The 20,360-nt window shown below is 44.6% G+C and overlaps 3 protein-coding genes across 4 annotated transcripts in view; 1 reads left to right on the plus strand and 2 right to left on the minus strand.

The window, feature by feature from the left end:
- Positions 1-557, plus strand: part of etv4 (ETS variant transcription factor 4) — a 28,138-nt gene extending 27,581 nt beyond the window's left edge. Inside the window, exon 12 of the mRNA XM_076094121.1 lies at positions 52-557. Coding sequence (XP_075950236.1) covers positions 52-279 — 228 coding nt within the window. The 3' untranslated portion in view covers positions 280-557. The remainder of the gene's footprint in view (positions 1-51) is intronic.
- Positions 558-855: 298 nt separating this feature from the next.
- Positions 856-9,149, minus strand: LOC142952096 (ATP-dependent RNA helicase DHX8-like). The gene is made up of 23 exons (XM_076094106.1): positions 8,997-9,149; positions 8,825-8,910; positions 8,675-8,741; positions 8,492-8,583; positions 8,297-8,403; positions 7,919-8,203; positions 7,561-7,705; positions 7,212-7,397; positions 7,029-7,116; positions 6,842-6,939; positions 6,363-6,510; positions 5,696-5,877; positions 5,065-5,259; positions 4,792-4,977; positions 4,495-4,705; positions 4,221-4,402; positions 3,889-4,029; positions 3,370-3,525; positions 3,099-3,236; positions 2,840-2,968; positions 2,482-2,678; positions 2,006-2,185; positions 856-1,663 (listed from the first exon to the last, which is right to left on the minus strand). Exons 1-23 carry the CDS (start codon positions 9,097-9,099, stop codon positions 1,444-1,446), a joined length of 3,522 nt encoding a protein of 1,173 aa, XP_075950221.1. The 5' UTR covers positions 9,100-9,149; the 3' UTR covers positions 856-1,443.
- A 644-nt stretch (positions 9,150-9,793) lies between these two features.
- LOC142952095 (ATP-dependent RNA helicase DHX8) lies at positions 9,794-18,925 on the minus strand. 2 transcript variants are annotated; one of them, XM_076094105.1, is made up of 23 exons: positions 18,674-18,925; positions 18,241-18,326; positions 18,023-18,095; positions 17,693-17,787; positions 17,298-17,401; positions 16,678-17,100; positions 15,900-16,044; positions 15,310-15,516; positions 15,121-15,208; positions 14,751-14,848; positions 14,332-14,479; positions 13,757-13,938; positions 13,428-13,622; positions 13,137-13,322; positions 12,817-13,027; positions 12,549-12,730; positions 12,273-12,413; positions 12,028-12,183; positions 11,542-11,679; positions 11,215-11,343; positions 10,930-11,126; positions 10,659-10,838; positions 9,794-10,572 (listed from the first exon to the last, which is right to left on the minus strand). In XM_076094105.1, exons 1-23 carry the CDS (start codon positions 18,780-18,782, stop codon positions 10,353-10,355), a joined length of 3,693 nt encoding a protein of 1,230 aa, XP_075950220.1. In that variant the 5' UTR covers positions 18,783-18,925; the 3' UTR covers positions 9,794-10,352. The 2 variants fall into 2 exon arrangements, with proteins under 2 accessions (XP_075950220.1, XP_075950219.1); XM_076094104.1 differs by having other exon boundaries at positions 16,678-17,103; positions 18,674-18,924.
- Between the last annotated feature and the right edge of the window lie 1,435 nt (positions 18,926-20,360).

Here is a 20,360-nt window from a genome sequence, read left to right on the forward strand (position 1 = left end):
CTTTATATATATATTCCTTCATGACTGAAGCCGTTCCCTCTCCTTCTCCAGGTGGCAGGGGAGCGCTATGTTTACAAGTTTGTGTGTGAGCCCGAGGCCCTCATCTCCCTGGCCTTTCCCGACAATCAGCGGCCCAGCCTGAAGGCCGAGTTTGAGCGCTACGTCAACGAGGAGGACACGGTGCCCCTGTCCCACCTGGACGAGGGAGTGCCCTATGCCACGGAACAAGCCCCCCAAAACATGGGCCCACAGGCCTACTCCAAAGGCTACATGTACTAAAGCCAGCCCACACCCTCCCTCCTCTCTCCCCACCTTCAGACATCTTCCTGTTGTACTGACCCATCATCATACACACCCCCGAAATCCCATGCACCTCTTGCACATGCCCACCCCATCCACTTGTATATAAGGCTATGGCGTTTTTGTTTTAAATTAATCTCATTCGGGATTTTTTTGTTATGTTTTTTAGAGCTGCATTCTTCTCACATCTGAGGCCTATTCAATCCATAAACATGACTGTGGTTGGAGAGATTGCGTAATAAATACCCATAATAATACCCAAATTGAAGTCGAGACTTTTCTTTCCTGGGTTTTTTGTGACGAGGCATGTTGAGGTATTCTGACGCATCTGTTTTTGTTTTTTTATGCCATAAAAGTCAGAAAAGTCAGTGTAGTTTGTTGAAAAAAAAGTAATATTATAGTATTTCTAAAAAAGTCAGTGTACTATATATAAAAATAAAACCTCAAGTCATATAGTGTATAAAAAAAGGACATAGTGTAGTATGTTAAAAACAGATCAGTATAGTATGTTGAGAAATGATCATATGTCTAAGAGTCATAATATAGAATGTCGAAAAAAGTCACAGCATAGTTTATTGAAAAAACATTGTAAAAAGTCAGTGTAGTATGTTGGAAAAAGTCTTATTATAGGATGTCAAAATATTGTGCAACGTATAATATATTTGGAAAAAGTACAAGAAAGTCCCAGTGCAGTATGTCAGTCATAGTATAGTATGTAGAAAAAAGTCTGACTTTTTTATACTATGAATTATACTGTGAATATGAAAGAAAAGAAGCATGTTTCCCATAAATTACCATTTCTTTAACTGAAACATGCAGACAAGACGGGATGATTAAGAGGCAGCGACGACTAAAAGTGCATCAAGTATTTATCGGCAATTACGAAAAACTATTTTTTACAAAACGTGGAACATTTTGTAGGTGTGTGTGTGTGTATATATATATATATCTATATATATATCTTAGTAAGGCAAAACTAAGTATTACTTAAGACCATCACATATTGTCAAACGTGTTTACAACTGATTCATTTATTTATTTAGCAGACTGTCCAGGTTTGGCAAAAAACTGAACTAAATGTCTCAGCTGTGAGCTGGTTCAGTCATTCTGCACTTCAGTCTGTCCACGAGGCCCAGCTGCTCATCAGCGACGTCTGAACGCTCGGGAGATTCTCCAGGCGTTCGGTTCCTCGTAGCGATTGTAGAGCGGTTCCAGTTTCTGTTGCCTCTTCTGCCGGCTGAGGCGCGTCGGGTCGCCGACTCGGTAGAAAGCCGGCGCAAACTCCACCAGCCAGCGCGGGTCGATGGTGGTCACCTCCCGCATGTACTCCTTGGTGGTCAGCACCAACTCGTGGTACACAAGCCTGCAGGAAGCATGACGAGGACAAGAAGACAGTTAATAATGATCAGCTCATACAATAGTAAAAGGTGCCCCTCACAGTCCAAAAACCCAAACATAAATATCAAATGCTCAAATTAATGTCGCTGCAATTAATTAACATTTTGCAGTTTTACTTGATATACAGAAAATGAATTTATAAACTTTTGCAATAATAGTGATTGATCCATATAAATCCATACACTCATTCTGCAGCTCTAAGCGAGGCTGAAATCACGTTTGTGGGGTACATATTAAAATCTTATGTCACATAAGTCTATTCGTCCCGTCGGCCCTGCAGCGTTCCAGCAGCACAGCGAGGACTCACCACTCTGGCTGGCGGTTGAAGAGCGTGCTGGAGGGGTGCAGGTACACCACCTGCTGGTCTATCAGGGTACGGTACCCATCATGGGGGTGCTTCCTGGCAGAGTTCCTGAAGTAGCCGCTGCAGATGGCTTTCTGGACGCGCATGGTAGCTGTTCCACAAGTCACCACGTCCAACTTGTGTCTGAGGAATAGTTGGTAAATGTTTGTATACTTCAATCAAAATGGTTTGTTTATATTCAAATCGTATTTTTTTCACAAGACATGTTTGATTTAAACGCTGCGTGTGTGTTTTTCTTTAACTCTGGCATACGTGTAAACACAGTGCTGCATATTTGTATGTCTGCAGTCATTTCTCCATTCCTCACTATATGAGGTCAGTGTTACAGATGTTTCCATTGTCAACGATAGAACAAACACTGAAATACAGTAACTCAAACAATTCTTTGAAACACAGTTGAATTTCCTGCTTCTGAGCACCTGTCCATGATGCTCAGCATCTGCTTGCGGATGTCCATAGCTCTCTTCAAGGAGCGAGCCTGGATGAAGTTCTCGAAACACCAGGGGTTGGAGAACTTGTTGTTCTTCCAGGAGTTGTAGACCGCCAGCAGGGTCAGGTGGTCTCCCTCCGGCTGGAAGAACTTTGTCTTTTTCTGGTCAGCCAAAGTCTGTTTGTCCTGAAAACGCAAGGAAGCATTTAATTTTGCATTATTTCACAAAGCTTTTAAGCATGTTGTTGTCTCGAACAAGATTTGAGACAAACGGGTATGTGCATGTTATTGAAGTAAGTCACGTCTGATGTGGTCAGCACGAGTGTTGTCGGGTGTTGGCCACAAACCTTCGGTCTGTAGAAGATGTTCTGCACTGACAGCATGGAGACGATGGTGAGCATCTCTTCACTGCAGCCCAGATGGACGGACATGATCAACATCTTACACAACATCGGCTCCAGAGGAAACTCAGCCATCTGACCCACGCAGACGGGTGGAGATCAGACACGGACAGGATGCATGATGGAGATTTGGAACAAAGAGGACATAATATCATCGGTTATAATGTGACTGAGTAGATGCAGTAGACTTTTCTCTTCTACTCACCCGTCTCCCCAGCCGGGTGAGTAAGCCTTCATCATCCAGGCCGCCCAGAGTGTAGAGCTGCTCCATGGCTGTGATCAGAGTCTCCATGGGAGGAGCGTCCATGAAGTCAAAAGACAGCAAGTCATTGATGCCCATCGCCTGGGAAATAAAAACAAATCACACCGACGATAAAGCCTGACAGACGATGATAATAACTGGGCCACAAAATCATGATTAAAATCTCTAATGTCATGCATCATATCACAGGGCAAGGCCCTCGCTTTGTATCAACCTTCAGAGACAGCACGGTGCTGGCCAAGTTGGTTCTCTGGATCTCGGGCACGTTGGTGGTGAGCATCTCGTCTCTGTAGGCTCTCTCTGTGTAGAGCCGGTAACACTTCCCGGGGCCCGTTCGGCCGGCTCGACCGGCCCTCTGCTTGGCCTGGGCCTGAGAAAGACGATCAGGGAGGAACCGCACACGTACGCACATTAGGATGATGATCAGTACCGGTGGGTCGTACGATGGGCAGTGTGCCATTTGTTGGTTGATGGCAGTCTATGCATACATTTTAGGTACTGTGTATGAATACATTATGATACTTTGTATTATCTAAAGAGCAGATACTGTCTTGTTTGTGTCTAAGACAATAAAGCCTATTTTATCTTATCTTGTAGCAAAGATCGTCAAATCGTCACCGATGATGCTTTTTTGGGGTTTTCAGCATACGATAAAAACACTGAGGTTTCCAAGTCGGGCCAAACGTAAAATGTTTACTTCCACATTATGAGGGTTGTGTTAACACGGCTGTACCTGTGATATGGGAGTCACCACAAGCTGGTCGATGCCCGACTTTGAATTATACACGATCTGTTTCACAAAGCCGGGGTCCACCACGTAGTAGACTCCATCGATGGTCAGAGACGTCTCAGCGATGTTGGTGGCAATGATGACCTGGTGGTACACAAACACAACGGAGAGAATTCCTCTTTAAAAGGTGAATCTTTGGTTCTGTGCCGATAAAAATCAAACTAATTGAAAGCCACTAAAAGGTAAATATATTCAAATTCTATCAAAGAAAGGCTTTTGATCACATTAATAAGATGTACTTCACAGCTTTAATCTTATCCAGTGCAGTATGTCACCTTTCTGCTGCCCGGAGGTGCCGGGTCAAAGATCCTGGTCTGCATCTCACTGGGCAGCGCCGAGTAAACTGGCAGAATAATCAGTTCAGGAACATCCGGCCCCAGTGACTTCATCCTGTCATACAGGATCTCACAGGCGGTGTCGATCTCTTCCTGTCCGGTCAGAAACACCAGGACGTCACCTGGACAGAGACAGAGAGTGTTTTGTAACGTACAGAGACACGGTTAGGTTTCTTATGTACAGAACAGTTTTAAATCCCTGACACAGCCGTACCTGGAGGCTCCATCAGGTGAATCTGCATGACTGTGATGAGGGCGGCGTCCAGGTAGTCCGTCTCGGGCTCCTTGCAGTAGAGAACCTCCACCGGATACGTTCTTCCTGGGATGGTGAAGATGGGCGCCTCAAAGAAATACTGGGAGAACTTCACGGCGTCCAGTGTGGCCGAGGACACGATCAGCTTCATGTCTTTGCGCTTCTTTATCGTCTACAAGAGGCAGAGGAAGTTACTGCATGAGAAGCAGCATTGTTGGTATTCTTTATTGTGTGGTTTGCAGAACGTAAAGAAAATACCTTCTTGAGAAGTCCGAAGAGCACGTCGGTGTGGATCGTTCTCTCGTGGGCCTCATCGAGCATTATGAGGGAATACAGACTCATGTCTGCGTCCAGCAGACACTCCCTCTGCAGCATACCGTGCGTCATGTACTTGATCACCGTCTCTGTACTGGTGCAGTCCTCAAATCGAATGGTGTAACCCACCTAAAGTTTATATTGAAAGGGATGAATGACACAGGAAGGGAGGAAAGGCTCTCTATGACTCTTCCTGTACAGATGAAGATCACTCACCTCTTGTCCCAGACGGCAACCGTACTCCTCAGAGACTCTCTTGGCCACGGACATGGCGGCCACACGGCGGGGCTGCGTACAGCCGATCTTCCCCCTGGAGGTGTAGCCCGCCTCGGCCAGGTACTGAGTGATCTGGGTGGTCTTACCGGACCCCGTCTCTCCAACAACAATCAAGATCTGATTATCGTGGACCGCCTGTGAAGAGAAATAATTCATTGCTACGGTAATAAAGAGATGTTGATGGATGTGGGAGGATGTAAATGTTGTAGGTTGTAACGTGGGTTCATGGCTTGTTTGTTCTTTCAAAAGTCCGCTGTCACCTCTCGGGCTGAAAAATGCCTTTTTCGGTGTAATCGAGACCGGTGATGGTGAGTTTGTGTCCGTCTGAAAGTGTATGTTTCAATAAAACGAGGGCTTATCGGACGCTAACTTCTGGTGAGTTTAGGAGAAATCTAGAATATCCATCTGTTAATCATTACAACGCAGTAAAGTAAACGCCTAAATGTGTATTTTGGTTGGTGTTTTTCCCACACTAGTCTTAAAGAAGACATGTTATGAAAGCAAAATATCCAAAATGTTTGCCTGGGCTGTCTCCCCTTAATCTCTGTGCCCATCCCAGCACTGACTGTACCTGAACAAGCTGCTCCTTGAGCTTGAAAATAGGCAGCCCCTCTCTCTGCTGCAGGATGGAAAGCTCCGTCTTCTTGCCATACGACACCTGGTTCCCTCCGAAGGCGTATCTTTTCCACGCTGGAAGATCGATCGGCATCGCGCCGATGCCCCTCAAGTTGGCAGCGATCTGCCTTCCTTCATCTGCACGGGAGAGGAACAGGACGAATGTTAAGCACCGGCGAGATCCTAACTATTGTGTTTAATCAAGATGAACTGCAACGATAACTCGATATCCTAACAAGCTGTTCTTGTATTAAACTGTGAGTCAGAGGTAGCGACCGGGGCTGGAAGGAACTTGTTAAACCTCCGATGTCCCCTCAGGCAGCGGAAGATACAGTCACAGTGCATTATGAGTCAGCGTAAACTCAAGGGGAAGCTAGATAATCATCTCCAGCCATGCCACGGTAACAATGTAACAGTGTAATAGGCCTGGCACAAGGCAGGCGCTTCTATCTCATTTTATACATTTAAAATCTCTGACGCAACATTGATTGATTTTGCCCTTGAATTAATTTCCGGTTGAAAGTTTGCTCCACGGATGCTTGAAACGCACACAGAGAGTCAGTGCTGCACACATTTAAATCTACAGCCTGGCTCATAAAGAGTCTGCTGGATCAGGTCCTTACAGTCGGGCATGGGGTCGATCCAGTTCTTGTGGATGCCGGTAGGGATGGAGTCCATCTCTGCTGCACGGGCCGTCTGCTTCAGCTCCCTCCGCTCCTTAGAGAGAGCGCTCTGCATCATGGCTGCCTGGGAGAGGGAGCCGTCTGGATTCTGATGGACAAAGTGAAAACAGTCGTTGGAGTGATGACGGAGAAACAAATGTTATCAAAGTGCATCCGTAGTTTACAGCACAGATATACAAGTCCCGATGTTCTTCTATAGATCTACGGTTTATTTTTATAAAATTATAATTTTCAATTCCAACAAAACAAAAAGGCAGTTTTTCTCATTTTTTGGAAGTTCGACCGTAGCTCCTATAATAAGTCTTTATATGTATTTATATCCACTGGACGTTGCTGTGATGCCTCACACACACAAAGAAGATGAATATTCAGTGTGATCTGTCTAGATTTAACCACAGACAACCAGTCTGGATACGTACCTTCACTATTTTCACTGGGCTCAGGTTTGTGCTAAATTTCGTCTGTCCCCTCAGGAATGGTGGTTCCTCTTCCACCAGATCAATCTCTAATTCTTCATCTGTGGAGGGAACAGTTACAGCGGAGACGTCATTATGCAGGATGACTTTCATCTAGCAAAAAACTGAAGAACAAAGGGCAGAGTTTTACCTTCATCGTCATCTATTTTGGGAAGGATTCCCGTCTCCTCGTCAAATTCTGGGAACTCTTCTTTAGGAAGCACGTTGGCGGCAATCATCTGAACAGGGTTTTTTAACCAGATGGTTAAAAACCAGCCAAGGAAGACAGATTCAACACTTATTCTGCTGTCTGACGAGTGTGTCGGATGAATACCTGTTTGATTTCCCATTTTTCCAGGTCAGTTATCTTGGCGAGCCGTTTGCGCTCCGTTGGGTTCTCCTCCATTTCCACCATGATGGCTTCAACGGGGCGGTCCGGGTTCCTCATGGCTTCGTCTCCGGTGTCCAGGTTTCTCCTCCGGTTGGGGTTCAGGTCCTCCCCCGTCTCCTGGTCGACATCCTGGCAACATGGAAACCAGTGACCACATTTTCAGTTACTAACTAATCAACAGCAACTACAATACTCCAAACCATTACTGGTGTTTCATTTAATATTGTTTACTGACTCCTAAAGGTTTCATGTACAAACCCGCTCTTCTTCTGATCTTTTAAACGTGACTCACCTTCATGCTGAGGCTGGCTTTGGTTCCGGTGAATGACAGAACTTTCACCTTCACCTTCTGGCCTTTGGTGACCACGTCGGCCACATTGGCGATGCGTCCTTCTTTGCGTAACTCAGAGATGTGCACGAGGCCCTCAAAGCGTTTCCTGCAGACAGTTTCACACTACAGGTTAGGACCAAGAGGCACTTACAGAACACTACAGGCAGACGCTGAATGCAACATAAGGTGTGATCTAGTGGATGATTTGAGACCGTCGGGGAAGAGATGATCGGAAAAATTCTCAATTTATTTGAAACACACAAGTACAAAAGGGAGAAATATCTAAATGATTAGAAGTAGTTGGATTCAGCTGACTGACCTGAGGCCCTCCAGCTGCACAAAACAGCCAAACTGCATTAAACTGCTGATTTTGCCGTTGTAGACGTCGCCCACAACCGGCTCCTCTGGCGGAGGCCGATCCACAAGTCGGTCACGCCAGCGGTCAGCGTCTCTGTCGTCCTTCTTGTTGTTGTCCTCGTCGTCTCTGAGGGGGCTCGGTGGATGGTCGCTCCACACCCGTTTCCTTTTGCGCTTGGGGTTTGCGTCTCCGTCGCGATCTGGACTCCTCTGACGTCTGATTTGTCCGTCTGTGTTCCTGACTGACCTGAGGAGCAAACGGAAACAATTTTTTACTTCATGCCATGTTTGATCAGCTTCTTTTCCAAATGACAGTCACACTTTTAGTCCAAAGCTTTACCCAGTATCAGAGCTTGTTCCACAGAAGTTAGGCATGAGCATCTCCAGCTCCTTCATGGCCACTTCTGCCACCTGCTCGTCATCTCTGTCTGCGTGACGCGGTGGAATCTGAAGGAGGGTTCAGAACTTAAATATTATAAACCGCAGTTGCCTCTGAAATGTGTTATTGTCCTTTATAGAGATAAAAGAGCCGTACTATCCACACAGCAGCATCTGGTTTACATAAAGCTGGGTATTTCCCCTTCAGGTTGTCCTTTTCACTCTTTGCCTTCACGTCTGACTGAGGACCTGTCATTCACAACAGAGAGGATGTAGTTTAACAGTATAGCTGTAAAACACGAGGTAGTACTACGTGAAATACTTTAGAAAGGTTCTGTACCTGTACTTGTGGATGGTGAGGGTCGCATAGTATGAATAAGTCGAAGTAGATTACCAATAAAGGTGTCCTGAAACAAGACACGTGGATTTAAACAGAGAGAGAGAGAGAGGTAGATAGATACATTTGTTAAGGGGTTTGTTCGTCACTTACTGTGAAGTCTGCTCCATTTTGAAACAGAGTCGCTTTGAATCCCTCAAATGTTGGGTGTTTTTCGGCCAAACTGATGATGAATTCAGCTGTAAAACATCAACCGGTGTTAAGTTAACGTTCCCCGTGTTAACTCACTGCTACGCTATCACATCATTACGTGTCGTAACGTTACCCAGATCCTTCTCGCTTATTCCCAGATGATTCTCCAACTCCGTGCAAACCTTCGACACCAACGATAAATACTCGAGACGTTTTATTTCGTCTAAGGCGTCCATTTCTCTTGTTTATTTTTGTTCTGCCCAGGAAGTGGTTCTTCTTCTTTAGTTTGAGCTCCAACGAACGTGTTGCAGCGCCGCTGCCCCCTACCGGTCAACGGGCAGATTACACGTATACAGGTTATTGGAGTGGTTGAACTTAACGAGTACATCCGCCTACTGTACAAGTACAATACTGAGGTACTTGTAGTTTACTGGAGTTTTTCCCTAGGATACTACATTATACTTCCACTGAGTTTATTTTATTAGGTAGTCTACCAGTTAATATGCAGACTCAGATTATTAATACTTTTATTAACCAACTAATACAAATATTCTATGATACTTTTACTTCTGGTATATTCAATTATTAATACTTTCATACCATTATTTAAGCAATATCGCATGCGTTACTTTTTCTTGTAATAGAGTTAATGTTCTGCTTTGTATTTATAGGTTCTGAATGCAGGACAAACAGTATTTCTTAACTGTGGTACTTTTACTTAGTTAAAAGATCAAAGTAATTCTTCCACCACAGCACTCAACAACCCAAAACTTCAACATTTATTCTCCTTCAAACAGCTGCAACATTAAAAAGCTGCTAAATAATCCAAACGGGGATACATCTTCCCAGTGTAATGTCACCACCACATTCTCCGATTGATCTCTCTGTAGCTTCTGTACTTTTCAAAGTTCACAACAAACTCAAACACTGTTAAAAAACATCTTGTATTTATTGAGGACACATTGTCACAGTTCCACTGGTGAGTACAGCAAAGCAAGTCTTCAATACACAGACGAGTGAAGGTTGTTCAGGCTAAAGTACAAAATCTATACCACGTTCAATAGTTATGGTTTGAAAACGTTTGACTAGTGAAACATAAAGACGTACGATCGGGTCTTATTTGGGCGTAACATTATGCTTTGTTCAAGTTCAGTCAAAATAAATAGTCCACTGTTAACAGAACTTCCTCACAGAAGACTAACTTAAACTTCACAAGTGGAAAGTTTGCTTTTTGTTGCCGTGTTAGTGCTATGAAAATAGTAGTTCCACATTTCCTAAAATAATGACACTAAAATTCCGACCTAGACAGATTAATGTGGGGACGTCTGGGGGGAAAATGTACAATGTGTACAAATATTAAAACAAAAGTGAAGCTTGAAGTAGTGACGATACAAACGGTCGACCACCAGAGCTGGTGCAGGTCGACCCGTCTGACTTCATCATCGCCGTCAACAGACATTTTGTTTCCGCATTTGTGATGTCACGCACGTCAGCGGCGCCTGAAGGCGCGAGAGATCCTCCAGGCGTTGGGCTCCTCGTAGCGGTTGTACAGCGGCTCGAGGCGCTGCTGCTTCTTCTGCTTGCTGAGGCGCGTCGGGTCGGACACTTTGAAGAAGGCCGGAGAGAACTCCACCAGCCAGCGCGGGTCGATGGTTGTCACCTCCCGCATGTACTCCTTGGTGGTCAGCACCAACTCGTGGTACACGACCCTGAGGATGAGAGAGGCGGGACGTCACATTTGGAAAATTAACATGAAATTATCATTTCTTGTTCCGGTAAAATGTAAGCGTCGTACCACTCGGGCTGTCGGTTGAACAGAGCGCTGGAGGGGTGGATGTAGACCACCTGCTGGTCTATCAGGGTGCGGTAGCCCTCTTGAGGATCCTTTTTGGCTGCGTTCCTGAAGAAGCCACTGCAGATGGCTTTCTGGACCCGTACGGTCGCTTTACCACAAGACACCACGTCCAGTTTATGTCTGAAAAGAAGAGAGCACGTTGGGAGGTTCATGAGAAACAAGACGGATATTATTATTTCAGATTCAGTTGCTAACATCTTGATAGTCCTACCGGTCCATGATACCCAGCATCTGTTTGCGGATGTCCTGGGCTCTGCGCAGGGAGCGAGCCTGGATGAAGTTCTCGTAACACCAGGGGTTGGAGAACTTGTTGTTCTTCCAGGAGTTGTAGACCGCCAGCAGGGTCAGGTGGTCTCCCTCCGGCTGGTGAAACTTTGCCTTCTTCTGGTCAGCCAAGGCCTGCTTGTCCTTTAACACGAGAAGAAAAAGAAACAAATGAGGATTTTCAAATAGTCAAAAACATAAATGCAATAAGTGATATTAAATGTAGACAAACCTTCGGTCTGTAGAAGACGTTCTGCACAGACAGCATGGAGACGATGGTGAGCATCTCTTCACTGCAGCCCAGATGGACGGACATGATCAACATCTTACACAACATCGGCTCCAGAGGAAACTCAGCCATCTAGAAGAAGCAAAAAGAAGAAAAGATGAAAAAATAATAATTGGAGCAAAGCTAAAAATGAAGACAAGAGGGAAGTGAAGGGCAGAATATAAATAAAACCTTGTACCATTTACCATTATTTCTTTATTCAAACTACAAAGTGCATAAATGTGATGTAGATTTATTCTCTTCATCTTTGCAGTAAACATCATTCCTCACCCGTCTCCCCAGCCGGGTGAGTAAGCCTTCATCATCCAGAGCGCCCAGAGTGTAGAGCTGCTCCATGGCTGTGATCAGCGTCTCCATGGGAGGAGCGTCCATGAAGTCAAAAGACAGCAGGTCATTGATGCCCATCGCCTGGTGGAGGAAACAGACAATAAAGTATTATGTTTAATACATTCTAAGCTTCAAGGCTGAGGAAGATTAGCTGGAACATTATTTATCTACGATGTGTCACTGTACTAGAAACATGCACACATTTTAAACTGCTGGCACAAAATGGCTGCACACACACTGACCTGTGACTTCACTTAAACACACCATGTTTCACCCACAATCAGTCAGTTATGAGAAAGGTTGAAACGTTAAAGCCTTTAAGCTCCTCTCTGGTGTCTGAATATAAACCCGCTCCATCCCTCTGCTAAACGTCTACCTGGTGCTAATCCTAAACACACACATTCTGTGTGTGGCAGAGTAAGCGTTTACCTTCAGAGACAGCACGGTGCTGGCCAAGTTGGTTCTCTGGATCTCGGGCACGTTGGTGGTGAGCATCTCGTCTCTGTAGGCTCTCTCTGTGTAGAGCCGGTAAGTCTTCCCGGGGCCCGTTCGTCCGGCTCGACCGGCCCTCTGCTTGGCCTGGGCCTGAAATTCAGAACAGATATTTTTTTAACAATCGGGATTGGCGTTTTTCTTCTCCTGAATATATAAAGTAGATGATAAACAGACTGTACCTGTGAGATGGGAGTCACCACCAGCTGGTCAATGCCGGTCTTTGAGTTGTACACTTTCTGCTTGACGAAGCCGGGATCCACAACGTAATAGATCCCGTCGATGGTCAGAGACGTCTCGGCGATGTTTGTGGCAATGACCACCTGATGGGAGGGAAAAAGACAGAAGAACAAATCCATTATTTTAGATACAGTGCAATTTAACCTTTAGTCGTTTTAGGCATGTTAATGCAGAGAAGTTACTTATAGGTTTTAAAGATTACTGATAAATGCGGTCACCTTTCTGCTGCCCGGAGGTGCCGGGTCAAAGATCCTGGTCTGCATCTCACTGGGCAGCGCCGAGTAAACTGGCAGAATAATCAGTTCAGGAACATCCGGCCCCAGTGACTTCATCCTCTCATACAGGATCTCACAGGCGGTGTCGATCTCTTCCTGTCCGGTCAGAAACACCAGGACGTCACCTGGACAGAGACGAGGGACAGTTGGGTTCTGATGTAGACTGATGTTTGGGTCAACTGGTGAAAAGGACGTGAAGCTTGAAACGTACCTGGAGGCTCGGTGAGATGAATCTGCATGACTGTGATGAGGCTGGCGTCCAGGTAGTCCGTCTCGGGCTCTTTGGTGTAGAGAACCTCCACTGGATACGTTCTTCCTGGGATGGTGAAGATGGGCGCCTCGTAGAAATACTGGGAGAACTTCACCGCGTCCAGTGTGGCCGATGTAACAATCAGCTTCATGTCCGTGCGCTTCTGTACAGTCTGAGAAACGCAAAGAAAACACTCAGCGTCTCGTTCACTTCTCTCTCACAAATACCCGACTAGCTCCACTGAATGTATGAAAACGAAAGCCTCTGCTCAGCTCGCTCACCTTCTTGAGCAAACCAAAGAGAACATCCGTGTGGATCGTCCTCTCGTGAGCTTCGTCCAACATGATAATGGCGTACTGGCCCAGTTCAGAGTCGATCAGACACTCTCTCAACAGCATACCGTCCGTCATGTACTTGATCACCGTCTCAGGGCTGGTGCAGTCCTCAAAACGGATGGTGTAACCCACCTAGAGCAAAAAATACGTATATTAGCCATCTTAAAATGTAACCAAGCCATTACAAGATATAAATGTTGTGATTTGACCATCTTCCTCCAATGATGGAGCACTCACCTCTTGTCCCAGACAGCAACCGTACTCCTCAGAGACTCTCTTGGCCACGGACATGGCGGCCACACGACGGGGCTGCGTACAGCCGATCTTCCCCCTGGTGGTGTAGCCCGCCTCCGCCAGGTACTGAGTGATCTGGGTGGTCTTACCGGACCCCGTCTCTCCGATCACAATCAGGATCTGGTTGTCGTGAACAGCCTGTGACAGATTGATCCACACAGCAAATATTACAAATTGGCACTTGGGTGGCAGCCAGTCACCGGGTTGCATTATATCTTGGTTTTGAAAAGAATAAAGTGCAAATCTGAGAACGTGTCCCTTTGGGTTTCAACCTGAATGAGCTGCTCCTTCAGCTTGTAGATGGGCAGGCTCTCCCTCTGCTCCAGGATGGAGAGCTGGGTCTTCTTTCCGTACGAGGCCTTGTTGCCTCCAAAAGCATGCTTCTTCCACTCCGGGATGTCATTGGGCATCATGCCGATGCCTCTCATGTTGGCTGCGATCTGCCGACCGTCGACTGTAGAAGAGCAGCAGAAGTGAGCTTATAATAATGAAGGAAAAGCTGCAACTAAAATGTGCTCGCATCCGATCTGCATGGCTACGGCTTCATGTCTGGGCCAGATAACCATCTCCAGTGATGGCAAGCCTGAGGGAGCAGGTATGACTCACACTGGTTTTGCTAAAGCACGGCGCTGCTTTAAGACGTTACTCCACACCGGATTGTGCAAAAAGCAAAGATAAAACTCTAAATATATATATAAATATAAATATATATATAAAAAATAATAAAACCTAAAGAGAGGGTACGATAATCAAAATTTCAAGCTGGCAGATGGTTTTATGGCTGCGCAGGGATTTGATGAATCATACTTCACAATCGCTTAATGTGCACATCTAATGGATTTCTTACCGTCTGGCAGCGGGTCGACCCAGTGTTTATTCAGCCCCATGGGGATGGAGTCCATCTCTGCCTCTCGAGCCGCCTGCTTCAGCTCTCGTCTCTCTTTAGCCAACGCGCTCTGCATCATGGCGGCTTGAGACAGAGAGCCATCTGGATTCTGTTGGCCGGAGGGACACACGGGACCACAATCACTCTCGTGCACATTTCTTTAGGCTCCAGATGCCAGGTTTGTTTATAGTCTGAAGATATGTTAAACAGATCCTACATCTGTTAAATAAACACATAATTGCTTCCAGAGAACCCGTTTTAATAATTGTTCTAAATATTTCCCCTGCCACAGACGGATCAGATGAAATTAACTCGAGTCTGCACTGTAGTCCCGCCTCTGTGTATCTAGATGTGACGACATGTTCAGACGTGTGCATTACCTTCACGATCTTGACGGGGCTCATGTCCATGCTTTGTTTGGTGTGTCCCCTCAGGAACGGGGGTTCCTCTTCAACCAGCTCGATTTCCAAATCTTCATCTGAAACGGTGAACAAGATCAATGAGCAAGAAGTCTTATGTATCACAAAGAAAGAGATTAAAGAGTCCACAGCTCTGTGTGGCTGTGACACAGTGGTGCTTCAAGCTAAACGCTAACGTCACCATGCTGACATGCAGATGTGGAGGAGGTATCGTTTGTCACTTTGTTCTCTAGCTTAGTTTAGCGTGTTAGCATACTATTGTTTGCTTATTAGCACCAAACACAAAGCACAGCTGAGGCTGATGTCATTACTTTCAAACTGGACTTCTTACCCTCTTCATCGTCAACTTTAGGAAGGATCCCCGTCTCGTCGTCAAAATCAGGGAACTCTTCTTTGGACAAGACGTTTGCAGCAATCATCTGAGGGAAGACAAAGAGCATTAAGATTTAAAAATAGGGCTTCAGTGGTACCATCAAAGCAGCTACTGCCATCTTGAACGTGTGCAGAAATCCAGACCCACCTGTTTGATCTCCCACTTCTCTGGGTCAGAGATCTTGGTGAGCCTCTTGCGCTCCAGGGTGTCGTCCTGCTCCAGCTCGGGGGGCTGGCCCAGGTTCATGTTGCTCGGCCGGTCGGGGTTCCTCATGGAGATCTCGTCCCCTCCGTCTGGGCCGACGTTCCTCCTCCTGTTGGGGTTCAGGTCCTCTCCTGTCTCCTGGTCCACATCCTGGCAGATGAAAGAAAGGCAGAACAAATTAGGCCACACATGCTGACAATTAAGAGGCCAACAGTCGATCAGAGAGAAGATCCTACGATGATAGAATTTCACAATATTCTCTCATGAGAAATTCACAACAGCTTAATCACTAATTAAGATGCTAATTACTCACTGGCTCAAACAACTACCTGCTCTGATAGAAAGGGAATATCAGATTCAATTAAAAAAAATGTAATTTAGAAATAAATTAAGCACTAATGCTGCTATCAAGATCTCAATTTTCCAAACCGGGTCACACAAAGAAATCTGCACACACACAACTTTCAATTAATTTATTCGCCCTGAGACCAACTTCACAGAAATGTGTTCAGCGAGTCGTTGTCTGTTCTTACCTTCATACTGAGGCTGGTCTTAGAGCCGGTGAATGAGAGCACCTTGATCTTCACCCTTTGGCCTTTGCTGACGACGTCAGCGACGTTGGCCACCCGGCCCTCTCTGCGCAGCTCGGATATGTGGACCAAACCCTCCCATCGTTTCCTACGCACAGAGAACACGCGGCTTTACTTAACTCACGGAAGAACAGTTATTTCCGGTCAACTTATGCTCCATGTATGCACCACACATCACAGGAATGCATCTGCAATTCAATTTACAGTATCGACGTTAATTAGCAGCCACTGGGCTGAGCTGCCACCCAAAGTTAGGTCAATGTTGTATTAATGGCGCTTGTGAATTAATACTAGGGGTGTACAGAATGTCTTTCATTTTATTGACGTTTTCAGATGAAGCTTTAAAAATAGATTTTTTGGGTTATTATGGCTCTATAAATTAATGTATGGTGCTGTTAGATTGCTCCATTAATACAATTGCCTGTCTTCCTTTGTGTGCAGCAAGCCAGAGAGCACTGGCTCACAGAAAAGGTGAAAATGTTTTTGTTTTTTGAACGGCTGAGCTCCAAAAAATATGGATTGAAGCTCAAGATAAACATGTTGGAAATTGATCTTTTTTTGGATTTTGACTTTATAACAATCCTACGCAGCCATCACTGGAATCTAATTCTACAAATAGTATATTACTAATAATATTAGTGTGGCCTAATCTTCAACTGTGCAGAAATAGCAGGATTATGCAGAATGAATAGACATGAAGGAAGAAATATTTGGTACAGACCTTAATCCCTCCAGCTGAACAAAGCATCCAAACTGCATGATACTGGTGATTTTGCCGTTGTATATGTCGCCCACAGAAGGTTCTTCTGGCGGCGGGCGGTCCACGTGTTTGTCCTTCCAGCGATCAGAGTCTTTGTCTTGGTCTTTTTTGGGACTGGGTGAGCGCTCAGACCAGCGAGAGGATTTGTCTCTTCTTTTGCCGCCATCTCTGCCGCCGTCTCTGCTGCCGTCTCTGCTGCCGTCTCTGCCGCCGCCTCTGCCGCCGTCTCTGTGCCGATCTCGATCTCTGGAGCGAGACCTGGACCTGGAGTGATGCCGTCTTTTCCTGTCCTTGTCCCGATCTCGGTCCCTGTCTCGATCTCTGTGTCCGTCTCTTTCTCTGCTTCGGCTGCGACTTCGGCTGTGGCGTCGGCTCTTTTCTGACCTGCTAGAATGAGTATGAAAAGTAAACATCACAAGCCACAACTGACATGTGACCCTAAAAAGGGTTGAATTCAATAAACTTAATTGTAGAAATGCATATTTTTTTAATCCTATATTCAACAAAGCAAACGTCACTTACATGTAAACTTTATTTTTCAAGAAGGCATATAAAAGTGTGACCATCGTTAGTCGTCTTACCTGCTCTTGCTGCTTTTGGGGGTTGTCCCGCTGACACTGGGCAGAAACATCTCCAGCTCTTTCATGGCATTAGCTGCTACCTTCACATCGTCTTCATCTTCCAGCTTCAGAGAAAGTCAGCCAAAAAAAACAATTAGCAGCACAGAGGGACTCTACTTTTACTGTTTAACAACTTTGTTTAGTTTTCCTATCATATTCACTTCTGGAATGCTGCATTATTATAGTTATATTATGTTAGTCGTCACTGGTACGTGACCTCCGTTTTCTAGCTTTAAAGAACCCACACAGCGAAGTGCAGACAAGTGTCAATTTGAATTTCGCTTCAACCACTATCAGAGTGTCTAAGGTGGTTTATCAATAAGATCACACATTTTGTTTGTGTTAAAGCAACGTACCGGTGGTGGTGCCGGTTCATCTGCTCGACACAGCGCAGGAAACAACTCCTTCATCCGGTCCTTCTCCGTCTTCGGCTTGACCACAGCCTCAAACACTGAAAACGGACAGTTATTCATTTATTGTAGTTTTGATTATTCCCAAGGGAGAAATATATAACGCAATACCATATGGCATAGCACAAGGAAACTACAGATAATTAGCAGTTACACAGTACAAATAAACAAAATACAAGTCAATAATACACAGTATGTATGGGGTAAATGTCTCTGAGTAAAATGTGCTTTCTACCAAAGCAATTGGCAGTTTGGTTGTTACATTAGCTTACTTACCTTTACTCGTAGATGACTTGGATGGAGGTCGCATAGTCTGAATGAGTCTGAGCAAATTACCGACGAGAGAATCCTACAATGAAACACAACAAAACAGTCGATAGAACCGATTAGGTACCACATACAGTTAGCTTAGCTAACGTTAGTTAGCTGTTTATGTTAGCTTTAGCCACCTGCAGGCTGTTAGCTTAGTGTAGCATTTGGCGTAGTGAACTTACTGTGAATTCGGCTCCATTTTGGAGCAAAAGAGCTTTGAATCCATCAAAGGTTGGTTGTTTTTCAGCGAGGTCGATGACAAATTCAGCTGCAAAACATTAAAAAAAACAAATTAACGTTAGCAGTGAACAGGACATTAACAGCAAATATAAGTTAGACAACTCTAATAGCTTAGTTAACGTTGAAAAACGTTAAAAACTCGCAATAACGAGACGTAATGTTACTACAAGGCCGCATATCTAACATTAACATAGTTTATGTTACGCTCTGCATGGCAACACTACGAAAAATACAGTTTCCGTTAGAAACACATGCCACTTTACAGAGTTAATGGATAACACTGTAGCTAGCTAGCTAACAACAGCTAGCTACTTAGCACAAGCTAGCTAGTTAGCTAGCCGGGATTTTTCTTTTTTTTTGCCACAAACTACTCACCTAAATCTTTGTCACTTATTCCCAGATGGTTGTCGAGCTCCGTGCAGACCTTGGATACCAGAGACAAATATTCAAGCTGCGATAGCTCGTCTACTCCGCCGTCTGCCATTCTCCACGAGTCTTGTTTTTGTTCAGCGGCAGAAGAAGAAGAAGACAGCCGACATTATTGAACGTGGGCCACTTCCGCTTCCGGCTTTTACGTCAGTCACGTCGACGTTGTACATGTCTTGCCCCTACCTGCCGCACGATGGCGCTAAAACTCCTAATTAAAAACGACACAATATGACCACTATTAGATAGATAGATAGATAGATAGATAGATAGATAGATAGATAGATAAATAAAATAACAGAGTAAAAATATTAAATATCAAATGCAAATATCAAATGCACAATATATACAATGAAATAGAATACTATTAAATTAACTAACTAAACAGTAGTGCAAAGATTTAACCAAACAATAAACAAACAACAGAGTAACGGTGTTATAGTTGGTGTCTCCACATGGTGGGGTGTTTACTGTGAAATATCAATTTGTCATTTGGGTTTTTGGCAGCAGATTGTAAACATCTGTATTTAATTAAATGGATCCATCAAATCTGATCTATCTCTGAGGTATATCAGTTTAACAGAAAGTGAAATAAAGATAGAAGATAGGATATACTTTATTGTCCCGCTGGGAAATTCGTGTTGAGCTCCGAGCTGCTGCATCACACAACACCCTTGTCAACAACGTCACAATGCACATACAATAACATAGATCATAGATACACACACATAAACATACATATTCACATGCGTATGTACCGTGTATATTCTTCTCTTTATTATGGTCCTGGTCTTATGAATAGTTTATGGTTTGTTTAAATGTATAATGCACATTTCAGACGATTTAGGGAAAGATATGATTGCGTGCAACATCTTATAAGAACACAGACAACTCATTTAATAATTTATGTTTCATGATCTGTAAGCATACAGACCCAGCTGTGGCCCCTGCGTAGCCTTGTTGCCTAAATAATTTGTTACAGTGTAATGAAGAATTTATTAACACTGATGGGTTTAACATATTTTAGACGTAGAAAAAGCATGTTGCTCCTTCCAGTTTGCTCAGATGGGACATAAGGGGACCTCACTATAGGACCATAAGTATGTGGACAGGTGTACTTGTGCTGACTTTCATTGTTTTGGATAATTCAAGTTACATGGAAGTGAAACATATTAATGCTACAGCATACAGTGATATTTTAGACACTGTGCTTCCAACTTTCCTGTTTCACCATACACACAAAACGAGGTCCATGAAGAAATGCTTTTTTTCCCAGCTTGACTGGCCTGCACAGAACCCTGAACCTCAACACAATCTAACCCCATTTTGGGATGAATTGTACCCCAATTGTTGCTGATGTTATTAATCTCTGCAACCGGGCTCCAAAATTGTCCCAGAAAGCGCGGGGGCCGCTGTAGCACCATACCGTGTTAATGCCCGTAGTTTTTGTAAAGATTTTCATCAATCACATCTGGGTGTAATTTTAGGGAGTCCACGTACTTTTGGACACGCAGTGTATATCAAATTATTACTCAGGAGTCGCAAGAAACTGAATTATTAAGAAACATGAACTCGACAGTGCCCAGTTTATAGCGAATAATCACACATGTGTGCAATCTTGAACACTTAGCTCAGG

The sequence above is a fragment of the Anarhichas minor genome, unplaced genomic scaffold, assembly GCF_050575085.1.
Source record: "Anarhichas minor isolate MPS153535 unplaced genomic scaffold, ASM5057508v1 ptg000017l, whole genome shotgun sequence".
Classification (NCBI taxonomy): domain Eukaryota; kingdom Metazoa; phylum Chordata; class Actinopteri; order Perciformes; family Anarhichadidae; genus Anarhichas; species Anarhichas minor.

What these genes read in the sequence shown, in the direction of transcription:
- LOC142952096 (XM_076094106.1), bottom strand. Translation starts at nt 9,099, where the DNA reads ATGGACGCCTTAGACGAAATAAAACGTCTCGAGTATTTATCGTTGGTG. An exon ending in AAAATGGAGCAGACTTCACA is followed by an intron (nt 8,742 to 8,824) that starts GTAAGTGACGAA and finishes GTCTTGTTTCAG; the next exon opens with GACACCTTTATTGGTAATCT. An exon ending in ACATCTTCTACAGACCGAAG is followed by an intron (nt 2,679 to 2,839) that starts GTTTGTGGCCAA and finishes TTGCGTTTTCAG; the next exon opens with GACAAACAGACTTTGGCTGA.
- LOC142952095 (XM_076094104.1), bottom strand. Translation starts at nt 18,782, where the DNA reads ATGGCAGACGGCGGAGTAGACGAGCTATCGCAGCTTGAATATTTGTCT. An exon ending in GCACCGTGCTGTCTCTGAAG is followed by an intron (nt 11,680 to 12,027) that starts GTAAACGCTTAC and finishes TTCCTCCACCAG; the next exon opens with GCGATGGGCATCAATGACCT. An exon ending in ACGTCTTCTACAGACCGAAG is followed by an intron (nt 11,127 to 11,214) that starts GTTTGTCTACAT and finishes CTCGTGTTAAAG; the next exon opens with GACAAGCAGGCCTTGGCTGA.